The 13,303-nt window shown below is 45.1% G+C and overlaps 1 protein-coding gene across 12 annotated transcripts in view; it reads right to left on the reverse strand.

The window, feature by feature from the left end:
• The window catches only part of herc1 (HECT and RLD domain containing E3 ubiquitin protein ligase family member 1), a 108,291-nt gene that overhangs the window by 4,654 nt on the left and 90,334 nt on the right, over nucleotides 1-13,303 (reverse strand). For all 12 annotated transcript variants that reach the window (XM_075467264.1, XM_075467230.1, XM_075467254.1 and 9 more), the window contains 9 exons: nucleotides 12,678-12,800; nucleotides 11,149-11,251; nucleotides 8,612-8,781; nucleotides 6,812-6,950; nucleotides 6,548-6,717; nucleotides 4,980-5,149; nucleotides 3,674-3,839; nucleotides 3,519-3,595; nucleotides 1,413-1,665 (listed from right to left, as the gene is read on the reverse strand). In XM_075467264.1, the coding sequence (XP_075323379.1) occupies nucleotides 1,413-1,665; nucleotides 3,519-3,595; nucleotides 3,674-3,839; nucleotides 4,980-5,149; nucleotides 6,548-6,717; nucleotides 6,812-6,950; nucleotides 8,612-8,781; nucleotides 11,149-11,251; nucleotides 12,678-12,800 (1,371 nt within the window). The remainder of the gene's footprint in view (nucleotides 1-1,412; nucleotides 1,666-3,518; nucleotides 3,596-3,673; nucleotides 3,840-4,979; nucleotides 5,150-6,547; nucleotides 6,718-6,811; nucleotides 6,951-8,611; nucleotides 8,782-11,148; nucleotides 11,252-12,677; nucleotides 12,801-13,303) is intronic.

The raw sequence follows: 13,303 nt of genomic DNA on the forward strand, positions 1-13,303 counted from the left end.
CAAAAATGGCACGAAAACGCACCTTTCATCCAAAATGGCCGCCTTCCTGTGAATGTGGGACCATGGCGGCCTGAGACTTTTTTGTGCGTCTGGGCATGATTAATGAGTGTACCGACTTTCGTCGTCCCACTCGAAACTAACCCCAATGCGGGGACCATTTTTAAGCATCGTAGGGGGCGCTACAGAGCCAATGAGCGACTCCCAAAAATATAAAGTTTAGATTCTTTCATGTCGTCGACTGGCAGGTGGCGCTTGCAAAATTTCATGAGTTTTCGCATACCTTTTGCAAAGAATAAGACGGAAAGAAAGAAGAAGAACTGCGGATTCACTGCTCGGTCCCTAATTAAACTGAAAATATCAGTAAATAAAATCAACAGCTCGTGTGATCGGTGAAACTCAAATGAAGCTGAATGATGCTCCAGATGTTTCAGACAGACGGCGGGTCGACCCTTCAGAGGATCAGACTGAACATCTGGACACAGACAGCCCAGGTAACACAAACATTTTCATTGATCTGCATTTATTCAGGCAGGAAAAAGGCTCCTAACTCAAGGGATGAACCAGTGTTGTGTCCACACAGAACAGACAACTTAGCAAAGAAGCCGTTTTAAACTGGATCTTTAGGCACTTTGTTCCCAGCAGCCTGTCACAGAGACACATCATTTGTTCCCATTTCTTTAGCTGCATCTGTGAAAAACAGCTTCATAGTTTCAACTTTTTTCTACATTTACGTTAAAACTGCTTTCAGTTACCAAAAGAGTCCAATTAATGTCAGAAATTCAGTTAAAAAAAAATCCTAATCTCAAAAAAATGGACTTTATCACATCTAAAAGTAGAAAAGTAGGAAAAAAACAGACAATAATAAGAATTATATGTTATACAACATCAAGAAAAAGTAAATAAGATTAATTTTAAAGCTTAAAAAAGGAATATAAGATATAATCTAATGACTAATTATGGAACAATTAATATAAATGAAATGATTAAACTGTTTTATGCCACCAGAAATGAATAATCTAGAAGCTCTTTGTGGGTTTTAGACTGGAATTAAGATTTGTTCCCATTTCTTTAGCTGCATGTGTGAAAAACAGCAAAGATAACACAGTGTGACAGACAGAAAACAGGATTTCTGCAGCAACAAGGTGATTCCCAAAGAGCTGTTAGCTGAAAACTTGGCATATCTCAGCATGGTGTGCAGTGTGTCCTTAAAACATTTGAGGAAACTGGACAAGTGGAGGACAGAAGAAGAAGTGTCAGGCCTAAAGAACTATCTACAGCAGATGAACAGGATCTGAAAGTGATGTCCTTAAGAAAGAGGAAAAACATTTGAAGACTTTCCAGGTCAGCTCGATGCTTAAAGCCTGGACACGTGGGTGTCATGTGACCTGTGTGTGGCCCCGCCTTCTTCTCACCTCATGGAAATTATCCTCGGTGATGCCGCTGTCTTCAATGTGAAGAATGCTTTTGAGCGTCTGCACGTAGAGGAGGTCGACCTCCTCCAGGTCCTCCAGCAGCAGCGGGATGCAGCACAGCTGGTTCCAGACCAGCGGCGCCAGGTGCAGGTCCAGAGGCTTCTTGGTGCGGATGGCCACGCCCATCAGGATGCCCAGGAACTTGAACTGGAGCATGTGCTCGTCCAGGCAGGCGGACGGGTTGAAAAGGAACCTGCACACAGAGGTAGGGATGTAACGGTTACCGGTATGACGATAACAATTACCGCGTTCATTTCAAATATCATTAATTAGGGGTGTGCAAAATAATCGTCATGACGATGCATCGCGATTCTAATTTTCGCGATCTACTGCATCGATTCTTGACGCCAAGTATTGACTTTTTGCAATTCAATTGATGCATTTCGCTGCAAGGGATGTTTGCAATATTTATTTTTTTATAGTTTTATAAAGCCTATGCACTTTTTTTTGTCTGTACTGATCATCCCTATTTTTTTTATTGTAAGTTTTATAAATCCTATGCACTTTTTGTGATGAGTGCGTTCAGTAATATTTGTTTTAATGGCAATACCTCCAAAAGTTGTTTCAATAAATACAGTTATGAATTGATTTGCTTTGAGTTATGTATCGATTGAAGACACTATCCAGATCATACGCAGCCAGTCAGCCACTGGTAATGGCTGTATTTTTTTTCTAGTATGTTCAGTGAAAATATCGCATCGCGATGCATCGCAATAATTCAAGTATCGTGATAGTATCGCATCGTGGCATGTGAATCGTGATTCGAATCGTGACTTCTTTGCCAATACCCACCCCTATCATTAATATCACGGTTAATAACACGGCATGAAAACCGTGAGTTTAATCCTTCCCAGCCTCATCCGAGTTCTTAATTTCACTGCGCAGCCTACAACGTGCATTTCTTGAAGTTGGAATCATGGCCGAAGGTGTAGATGACAGCACTCAGAGTCAGGACATTTATCAGCCCTCTAAGAGGACTAGATCCGAAGTATGGGCATATTTTATTTAGGTTTTTATAAGAATGCCGGGGGACAGTTGATAGAAGATGGTTATCCTGTCTGCAGAACATGCAGGAAAAAAGTTTCCGCTAAAGGTGGCAATACGTTAAATCTCCTTGCTCATCTCCGTAATCATCACCCACAACTGTATAGCCGGCAATGCAAGGTATGTTAACGTTAACGTTTCAGCTCAAATGCATTAATAAATGCATGGTGTGGGGACATCGGGTTGAAGCAGAATGCAATGATCCGTCTGTCTAACTTTTTAATAACGTGACAATAATCTAAACAGATGCCTACGGCACATGTTCGTTCAGTGGTGTTAGCGTGGAGCTAATCGGGACACATCTTTAACGTTAGCCTCAGAGCTAGACAGGTGCACATTTGAGTTGCGTTTATCATACAGTTGTAGGCTACAGTATCTCTTTGCATGCGTAGAGCCAACGATTTTCCGCGATAACGGAAAACGGACGGAAATCGTGGAATGCACCCTTTGAAACGGAATTGTAACTTTCAGATGGAAAAATAATTCAAAATCGCCCAAATTCACCTGTGTTTTGCCCTGTAAGATTGTATTTCACCCCGTTAGCCTGTATGTCGCTCTGTAACACTGCATTTCGTTTTAAAATAAACACAACAACATTCGCAGTCTGAAACTGTGCAGACTTGCCGCGGCCAAAACGCAAAATTAGCTTGAATGTTTGGATTTGTATCATTTAAACCTGCACTACTGGAAATGTTTCTGACAAATAACCTGTTCACATGCTGCACTCTTGCTCCTTTAATGTTAATTGTTGATGTTTTTGATAAGATTTTGCAATATAATAAACACTGTTGCACTTTTTTCAGCTTGTGTAGGCCTGTCAGTGCTTTCTGAACAGATTTAACACACTTTTAAAAATACCGCGATAATACCGAAAACCGTGATCATTTTGGTCACTATAACCGCGAGGTTAACTCTTCATGCCGTTACACCCCTACACAGAGGACGCGGCTTTAGCCGACGTGTTCGACGGCGTTTGGGTTTTCCAGCGTCTGAGCGGCTCACCTGTCTCTGTTGTAGCCCACCTCCGCGGTGGCGTTGGGCGACGGGATGAGCAGGTCCACCACGCCCGTCTCCAGCTCCTGAAAAACAATCCACATCCATGGTCAGAGCCGCAGCGAACGCCTGAGCTCAGAACACCGGTTCAGAGGTGCAGGTACCTGACACATCTCTGTGATGGTGTCATCAAACACGCCGCCGGCGTCGTCCGCCCCCTCCCCCACCAGTTTGACCTTCCAGGCCCTCGACGGCAGCCGGAGGTCCGAGGCGTTCAGCTTCACAACCTGCCGGGCGATCTGCACGAAGATGGGTTTGCACTTCCGTCCGCTGCAGAGAGGAGGAAGAAGAAGAAGAAGAAGAAGTAGAGGAAGAAGAAGAAGAAGAGAGGCGCATGTACGGGTCAGAACTCTGAATAAGAATTAAAACATTTTTCAAAGAAACTTCTACATGACTGTCTAACATGAAATCTTTGGCTCAGCCGGCGTGTTTAAAGGGATAGTTCGCCTCTTTTGACATGAAGCTGTAGGACATCCCATATTAGCAACATAATTTCAATCAATCAATCAATCAATCAATCAAACTTTATTTATATAGCCCTTTACAATAGCCAACTGGTACTCAAAGTGCTTTACAACAGGATAAAAACAACAATACATAAAACACGATTCAGAAATGGTAAAAAAGTGCTGCAGGGCATTAAAAGCCTTCCACAAGTGGAATAAAATTGAATTGAATAAAATTTGTATAAAATTAAGATAATTAAAAAAAGAGTGGATAGAATAGATAGATGTTTATGAACATCTTCTTACCCCCTGCTGCGTCCTGTGAGCAGAGTTCCAGCCTCGTTTTGGTGTTGATGAAGGTAGTCCGGCTAGTTGGCTGGGGTTTAAAAAATAAAGCGTTTTGCTTCTCAAAACAATATGCGTTCAACAGAGTAATACATTTGCATCACAAAATCGTTCTCCAGGAAAAAGTCAGACCTCACAATCTCTTGGCCCTATTTTCTCTCCCTTCGTATCACTGCCTGCTGGATTTAAGACACAATGGAAGTGTCGAGAGAGAAAATAGGGCCAAGCGATTGTGAGGTCTGACTTTTTCCTGGAGAACCATTTTGTGATGCAAATGTATTACTCTGTTGAACGCATATTGTTTTGAGAAGCAAAACGCTTTATTTTTTAAACCCCAGCCAACTAGCCGGACTACCTTCATCAACACCAAAGCGAGGCTGGAACTCTGCTCACAGGACGCAGCAGGGGGTAAGAAGATGTTCAGAAATGATGTTGCTGATATGGGATGTCATACAGCTTCATGTCAAAAGAGGCGAACTATCCCTTTAAGCAGTAAAGAAGACTTTAAATCTGCTCATCTTTTAATCAGAGCTGTGATCTTTTGAATCCTCCAACATGAGAGAAGAAGCTAAGAATTACAATATTCATCCGACACACACACACAAAGGCGCGTTCTGACCGTGTGGAGATCCGTTTGACGGTGATCTGGGGTCCGTAGTTCTTGCCCTGCACCATGGTCTTCCCTATGGAGCGCACCATGGGCAGCGTGTACACTCTGGGGGCCAGCAGGGGCCTCAGCTGGCCCTGGACGATCCCCCAGGTCCCTGCGTTGTAGTGGGAGGTGCAGCTCTGCAGAAGCACAGTCACATTTACTCTCATGACATCATTTACATGCTCTATACGTGTTTTTTATTGAAGTCCTGCGTGTTGACTGGTGAATAAAAGTCGACCCATTAATCAAAACTGAGCTGAATGACTTCAAATGTCTTTATTTTCATGACTCCTCATTCAGGCCTGGATATTTAGTGGCCTGGAGTTTAAATATCCCAGAAGAGCTTCCTTTGCCTCTCACAATTTGTGTTGGTCTGTCCAGATGTTTGCTTCTGTTAAAGCCATCTGAACAGGAACGTTTCATCACACATTAAAGATTCTTTCTGAGCCGCTTAGGGCTGAACACATCACAGCAGCTTTAAAATCTTTACTCTGGCTTCCAGTCAGTCACAGAATAGATTTTAAAAGCCTGCTGATGGTTTACATCTGTGATCTGTTCAGAGAATATAAAGCCAGCAGAGCTCTTAGATCCAAGGACTCAGGTCAGCTGGTCCAGTCCAGAGTCCAGACTAAACATGGAGAAGCAGCATTTAGCTGTTATGCTGCAAACAAGTGGAACAAACTGCCAGTGGAGATTAAACTTTCACCAAATGGAGACATTTTTAAATCCAGGTTAAAAACATTTCTGTTCTCTTGTGTCTATGCATGAAATCTGCACGATATCTTTGAACTTATCTGGACTGTTGCTTGTTTTTAAATTCATTTAAATCATTGTATTTGTTTCTCTTTATATTCTTTACGTATTTTTAATGCTTCTTCCACTCCCTGCTGCAATGCTTTTATTTTATGTAAAGCACTTTGAACTGTTTTGTACATGAAATGTGCTATAAATAAATTTGATTAGATTTTTGACTGTTGCTTGTTTTTAATCATTTAAATTATTTTATTTGTTTCTCTTCATATTCAGCTTCTATGCTCCACATGTCTGGAACAAACTCCCAGAAAGCCTCAGATCAGCTGAAACACTCAGTGTGTTTAAGTCCAGGCTGAAGACACACCTGTTTTCAGCTGAATAAAGCTCCAAATCTGAAGCTTGAGTTTCAAAACTTTACATTTTAACTCCTGATTTTATCTATTGTTCTTATTTCTTTCTTTTTTGTTTAAAATTTAAATCATGTTTTTTATTTCTACTGTTTTAATGTCTCTGTAAAAGCACTTTGAATCGCCTTGTTGTTGAATTGTGCCGTACAGATAAACTCGCCTTGCCTATATTCTTTTCTGTATTTTTAATGCTTCTTACACTCCCCGCTGCAATGCTTTTATTTTATGTGAAGCACTTTGAACTGTTTTGTACATGAAATGTGCTACAAATAAACTTGATTTGATTTGAAACTACTTGGATGAAAGGGGGCTGTTTCCACCGCCCTTATAAAAGGGTTTAAGCGTGTTGTTTTTGGGTCGTGTTTCTGCTCTTACCTGGTTGTTTGGGCTGAGGTTCAGCAGCCTCCACGAGGAGTACATCAGGTCGGAGAAGTGGTAGAGGAGGCGCAGGCGGGCCCTCACCGCCTCAATGCTCACCTCCTTAAGCCCGTTGTACTGAGGCGGAACCGCCACTGGCAGACCCAGCTGGAGCGGGACGGACGAGCCTGAGGGGGGAGGAAACGGGTGGAGAGTCAGTCGCATCACATGTCTGCGTGAAGCTGGGACTCAGATCTGAGGCCCGGTTAAAGAGTCCCACACCTGGTGCTCGAGGCGGGACGCACGGCGCCGTCCACGCTGCACTGTGGCAGCGTCCGGCCGAGATCTGGTGGATGTTCTTCCCCTGCAGCACCGTCACCAGAGTGGGCTCCCTGACGTGGTTGGTGTGGCCCAGACCCAGCTACACAAATCACAGGTCACCACAAAGTCAACAAACATTTGGGGGATATAAAACCCCTGATAAGCGTTTTAGGATCTAAGGCTGTGTTCGAAACCGCCTACTACTCCTACTAACTTTAACTTTTTTTAAGTTCCCGGATGCATCCTAGATTCTCTGAAATGTTGGGTATGCATCATGAGGTTACTACTCATACTCAAACTACCCAAGATGCAACGTAACGTGACGTCGCCGATCGTCATTTCATGTCAAAACGGCAGTTTCAAGCTAGCTACAACGAGGGTAGGTTCACTTCCTGTTTTCAAAACAAAAGCACCAATTGTATGGTAATGGCTTTCCCTATGATAAAAGGCAACGGGTATTTTATTTTGTGAAAATAACCGGAAGTGCGTTGCTCACTGCGGCTAGCTTTACTAGCGCCAAATTCGTGGGAACAAAATTGTAAATAGCCGGTATTTTGTCAGGTTTTCAACACGTTGGGGATCTAAACGACTACTTTCTCACCTGAAAATGTTTCAAATGTTGCTAAAGTTTACAGAGTTTAGAGCTTAAGGGAAATCAGCTTCAGGCCGGCTGATTTCGTCTCGAGCGAAATGCATTGTGGGTAAACGCTCTGCATACTGCCTGATCGATCAGTATGCAGTATGTAGTATGCGGTATGTAGTATGCAGTATGTAGTATGTAGTATGCAGTATGTAGTATGCAGTATGTAGTATGCAGTATGCAGTATGCAGTATGTAGTATGCAGTATGTAGTATGCAGTATGCAGTATGTAGTATGCAGTATGTAGTATGCAGTATGTAGAATGTAGTATGCAGTATGTATAATGTAGAATGTAGTATGCAGTATGTAGTATGCAGTATGTAGTATGTAGTATGCAGTATGTAGTATGCAGTATGTAGTATGCAGTATGTAGTATGCAGTATGCAGTATGTAGTATGTAGAGTGTAGTATGCAGTATGCAGTACGTAGTATGCAGTATGTATAATGTAGAATGTAGTATGCAGTATGCAATATGCAGTATGCATAATGTAGAATGTAGTATGCAGTATGTAGTATGTAGTATGCAGTATGCATAATGTAGAATGTAGTATGCAGTATGTAGTATGTAGTATGCAGTATGTATAATGTAGAATGTAGTATGCAGTATGCAGTATGTAGTATGCAGTATGTATAATGTAGAATTTAGTATGCAGTATGAAATATGCAGTATGCATAATGTAGAATGTAGTATGCAGTATGCAGTATGCAGTATTTAGTATGCAGTATGAAATATGCAGTATGCATAATGTAGAATGTAGTATGCAGTATGCAGTATGCAGTATGTAGTATGTAGTATGTAGTATGCAGTATGCAGTATGTAGTATGCAGTATGTAGAATGTAGTATGTAGTATGCAGTATGTAGAATGTAGTGTGTAGTATGTAGTATGTAGTAGGCGTTTCGAACACAGCTTAAATGTTCCTAAAAGAAGGAGAAGTTGACAGCTCAAAACTTTATTATTCATAAAAAAGCATAATAAACCAGCCAATCAGACACATCAGCATACATAAACCAGCTAAACAGCACGGTCCTGAATGTTTTTCCCTGATTTAAACAAAAGGCTCCTCCCATTCACCCCTCATCACCACGGCAACGTGCACTCTGAGTGTGCGTGGCGGTTACCTGCCCCTCGGAGTTGCTGCCCCAGGTGTAAACGTCTCCCGTGGAGGACAGCACCAGAGTGTGTTCGGCCCCGACGGCGACGTCCTGGATGTGGACCCCCGACAGAGCCGGGATCTGCTGGGGCCGGTTGTGGTTCCGGGCTCGACCCTCCGGCAAACCGATCAGACGGTCTTCAGAGAGCCGAAGTTACACAGTTAAAAAACACTTACAAATTAGTACATTTGTTCTGAAACTAACCCAAAAATCAGCGAGGTATCAAACACTTATTTTCCCCTTATTGTATATCGGGTCCATAACTGTCAGCATCCACTTGAACCCCTTATTTCCCGCTCTGCTTATCGGTATCAGGTCTTTTGCAGCACAATATGCTGCATGTGTGACATCACGGTCTCTCAGACGTTGTGTCACACGGCGCCGGATGAAGCAGACTCTGTGGTCTGAGGCGCTGTTATCGGGGGTTAGCGGTAGCGGTACAGATTAGCGGTATTCCCTGTCTTTGTCGGAACTTGTGCTCGACATTATTCGCAGTGCACGCTACTACTAAAAAAACAAAATACCTCCACACCAACAGGAAGTGGCTCTATTAGGAAGTTGCTAATAGAGCCACTTCCTGTTGACCTCTTCACCACCAACAACAACAACAAACTCAGGCATTGGAGAAAGATGGAGAACGCAGAGCCAGATGAAGCTACGTCCCTCTACATTTGGTCTGTGATGAGCTGCTTGTTGCACAAACTCGATGCCCAACGGAGCATTCTCCATCGCGTTGTTTGTTTCTTTCTGACGGAGACAACATTTTGTTATTTCTTATTTAAGTAAATAATATGCCAGCAGCTGTTAAATGTAAAGTAATTCTCTACGCTGATGATTCCTCACTACTCGTATCTGGTAGAAACATCTCTCAGATTCAAGACACCCTTAGCTGATGAGTTGAGGAATGTAAGACACTGGCTGCTAGACAATAGACTGTCACTACATGTGGGGAAATCTGAATGCATTTTATTTGGTACCAAACTCAAGCTAAAAAAGGCTCCTGAGTTAGAAGTCACATGTAATGGTAATAAAATTCAGACAAAGACAGCAGTTACATACTTAGGTTTAACACTGGACCAGACTTTGACAGGTCAGACAGTTGCGGAGAAGCTATTAAATAAAAGTGCTTCCAAATTGAAATTTTTGTACCGTAGCACGAGGCAATTAGATTTTAAAGTGAAAAAACTTCTTGTGTCAGCGCTTGTGCAGTGCCATTTTGACTATGCCTGTTCAGCATGGTACAGTGGACTGACAGTGGAAATTAAAAATAAAATGCAGGTTATGCAGAACAACATGATCCGTTTTATATTAGGAAAACCATCTAGGTATCATGTCACTTTTGATGATTTTAAGAAAGTGGACTTTCTGCCGGTAAAGCTAAGGGTGGAACAGCTAAAATTGAATCATATGTTCAACATCATCAATGGGTTAGCCCCCAAGTATTTGGGATCCCAAATTGTAATGGTGCATACTCAACATGCCCATGAAACAAGAGCCAGTGTCCGCTCCTGTAAGGTACCATCTGCAAAGAGCGCGGCACGTAGCTCTTTCTTTTATACAGGGATTATGCTATGGAATAGCCTTCCACTAAATATTAAAGAGTCAGAAACAAAAAGGGTTTCTAAACAAAGAGTTAGAGGTTTTTTGTGGAATAAAGTAGAGAATTAGGTGACTTAGGAATGTGATTGTATACGGGTATGTGTGATATCTGTTGCATGTGTTGTATGTCTTGTCATTTCCCATCAGGGACCATGTTGGAAATAAGTGTTTTACACTTTTACATGTAATCCCTTGGATACCCATTGTCTTCCTATATCCATAAATAAACCAAACCAAACCAAACCAAACAACAGGAATATCGTCTCCTTTGACTTCCGGGTCACGACCCCGGGAAAACATCTGGAGCATGCGCAGAACGCAAAGTCTGATTCACCACGTGCTTCAGCGTCTACAAGCAGGTTTAGAGTGACTTTCAGCCCAGTTATCTCGGGGTCTGAATCCCATCCGATCCAGTTCTCAGTCAGATTAAGGTGTCTACATGCACGTAATAACTCAGTCTGATTGTAATTTAGCCAATAATCCGATCCTTTCAGGGCCATGTGACCCCACTGAGTGTTTTATATCTCCATCGAGGAAAAGTTATTCCTCGATAGTTATCGTTTTATCACCCGGCTCTAACTGGACAAATAAATATTACAAAGTGTGCAGGATGAAAGCTAAAAATCAAGCCGTCTCCACACAAACTCGCTTTCACTGATTTGTTTCTCTCAGAGTGAGTTCATGAAGAGTTGATAAAGATTTTGTGCTTCTGTTTAAAGTCAGACCGGCCAAAACTCCTGGGACAGGAACGACTCACACCCCAGAATATAAAAGCGTCATCAGGATTCGGGTGTTTTTGTAGGAGTGAAATGAGTGAATAGTTACTTTCAGGTGGGTCTGGCTGAGTGTTTTCTATCACTCTGCAATAACAAGAGAAGAAAGAAAGAGGAGAAACGGGCGCCCACCTTGGCCGAATGTGAAGACTTTGCCATCTTTGGTTAGAGCCACAGAGAACTGAGTTCCACAGGCCACCTTGGTGATGCTGATCCCACACAGGACGTCCACCTTCTGCAGAATGAAACCACACCTGCGTCAGGAACGCTCCGGACGAGCCTCGCACTCGCACACCTGCGTCAGGAACGCTCCGGACGAGCCTCGCACTCGCACACCTGCGTCAGGAACGCTCCGGACGAGCCTCGCACTCGCACACCTGCGTCAGGAAGGCTCCGGACGAGCCTCGCACTCGCACACCTGCGTCAGGAACGCTCCGGACGAGCCTCGCACTCGCACACCTGCGTCAGGAACGGTCCGGACGAGCCTCGCACTCACACACCTGCGTCAGGAAGGCTCCGGACGAGCCTCGCACTCGCACACCTGCGTCAGGAAGGCTCCGGACGAGCCTCGCACTCGCACACCTGCGTCAGGAACGCTCCGGACGAGCCTCGCACTCGCACACCTGCGTCAGGAACGCTCCGGACGAGCCTCGCACTCGCACACCTGCATCAGGAACGCTCCGGACGAGCCTCGCACTCGCACACCTGCATCAGGAACGCTCCGGACGAGCCTCGCACACCTGCGTCAGGAACGCTCCGGACGAGCCTCGCACACCTGCGTCAGGAACGCTCCGGACGAGCCTCGCACTCGCACACCTGCGTCAGGAACGCTCCGGACGAGCCTCGCACTCGCACACCTGCATCAGGAACGCTCCGGACGAGCCTCGCACTCGCACACCTGCGTCAGGAACGCTCCGGACGAGCCTCGCACTCGCACACCTGCGTCAGGAACGCTCCGGACGAGCCTCGCACTCGCACACCTGCGTCAGGAACGCTCCGGACGAGCCTCGCACTCGCACACCTGCGTCAGGAACGCTCCGGACGAGCCTCGCACTCGCACACCTGCGTCAAGAAAGCTCCGGACGAGCCTCGCACTTACACACCTGCGTCAGGAACGCTCCGGACGAGCCTCGCACTCGCACACCTGTGTCAGGAACGGTCCGGACGAGCCTCGCACTCGCACACCTGCGTCAGGAAGGCTCCGGACGAGCCTCGCACTCGCACACCTGCGTCAGGAACGCTCCGGACGAGCCTCGCACTCGCACACCTGCGTCAGGAACGCTCCGGACGAGCCTCGCACTCGCACACCTGCGTCAGGAACGCTCCGGACGAGCCTCGCACTCGCACACCTGCATCAGGAACGCTCCGGACGAGCCTCGCACTCGCACACCTGCGTCAGGAACGCTCCGGACGAGCCTCGCACTCGCACACCTGCGTCAGGAACGCTCCGGACGAGCCTCGCACACCTGCGTCAGGAACGCTCTGGACGAGCCTCGCACTCGCACACCTGCGTCAAGAACGCTCCGGACGAGCCTCGCACTTACACACCTGCGTCAGGAACGCTCCGGACGAGCCTCGCACTCACACACCTGCGTCAGGAACGCTCCGGACGAGCCTCGCACTCGCACACCTGCGGCTCAGGGGAGGCGGCGGGTTCTTACCTGAGGGGACGACTTGGCCGTGGAGTTGCCGAGTCCCAGTTTCCCGTAGTCGCCGTCACCGAAGGCCCAAACCATCATTCCATCAGCAGACACGACCAGAGTGTGGTTCAGCCCGCAGGCCACCTGAGGAAGGACCGGAGCATCAGTTCCTAACCCCAACGCTCACCTGAACCCTTTAATGTTCAGCAGGGCTCCAGAATGCAACCAATTTGAAAAAAAATCGGAGGTGCAACCACGTTCGAGGGAAAAAAAAAAAGTCTACGCGGCTCTGAAAGTCTCCCTGTGGTTCAACAACAGACACACGTTAGACCCATATCGTGGTCTAAACCAGTGGTTTTCAAAGTGGGGGCCGCCAGTGAAGATAAGAAAAAAAAAATGCAACATTTTTTTTAAACATCATTATATGAAAAAAAAAAAAAGTCACATTTTTTTAATTAGTATTGTAAAATACAATTTATAATAATATGTCATATTGAAATGTTATTTGCCATGCTTGTCTTTCTGATTGGCTGCCAGTCAAAATATCGTAGACCTGGCGGTTTGCACCTGTTCTCAAGCTAGCGTGTAGCTAGCTTAGCCAAAATGGACAGATTTTTGACTTGGAAGTGACTGAAAGAACTGGCCGA

Source organism: Odontesthes bonariensis, chromosome 1 (assembly GCF_027942865.1).
Source record: "Odontesthes bonariensis isolate fOdoBon6 chromosome 1, fOdoBon6.hap1, whole genome shotgun sequence".
In the NCBI taxonomy this organism is placed as follows: Eukaryota; Metazoa; Chordata; class Actinopteri; order Atheriniformes; family Atherinopsidae; genus Odontesthes; species Odontesthes bonariensis.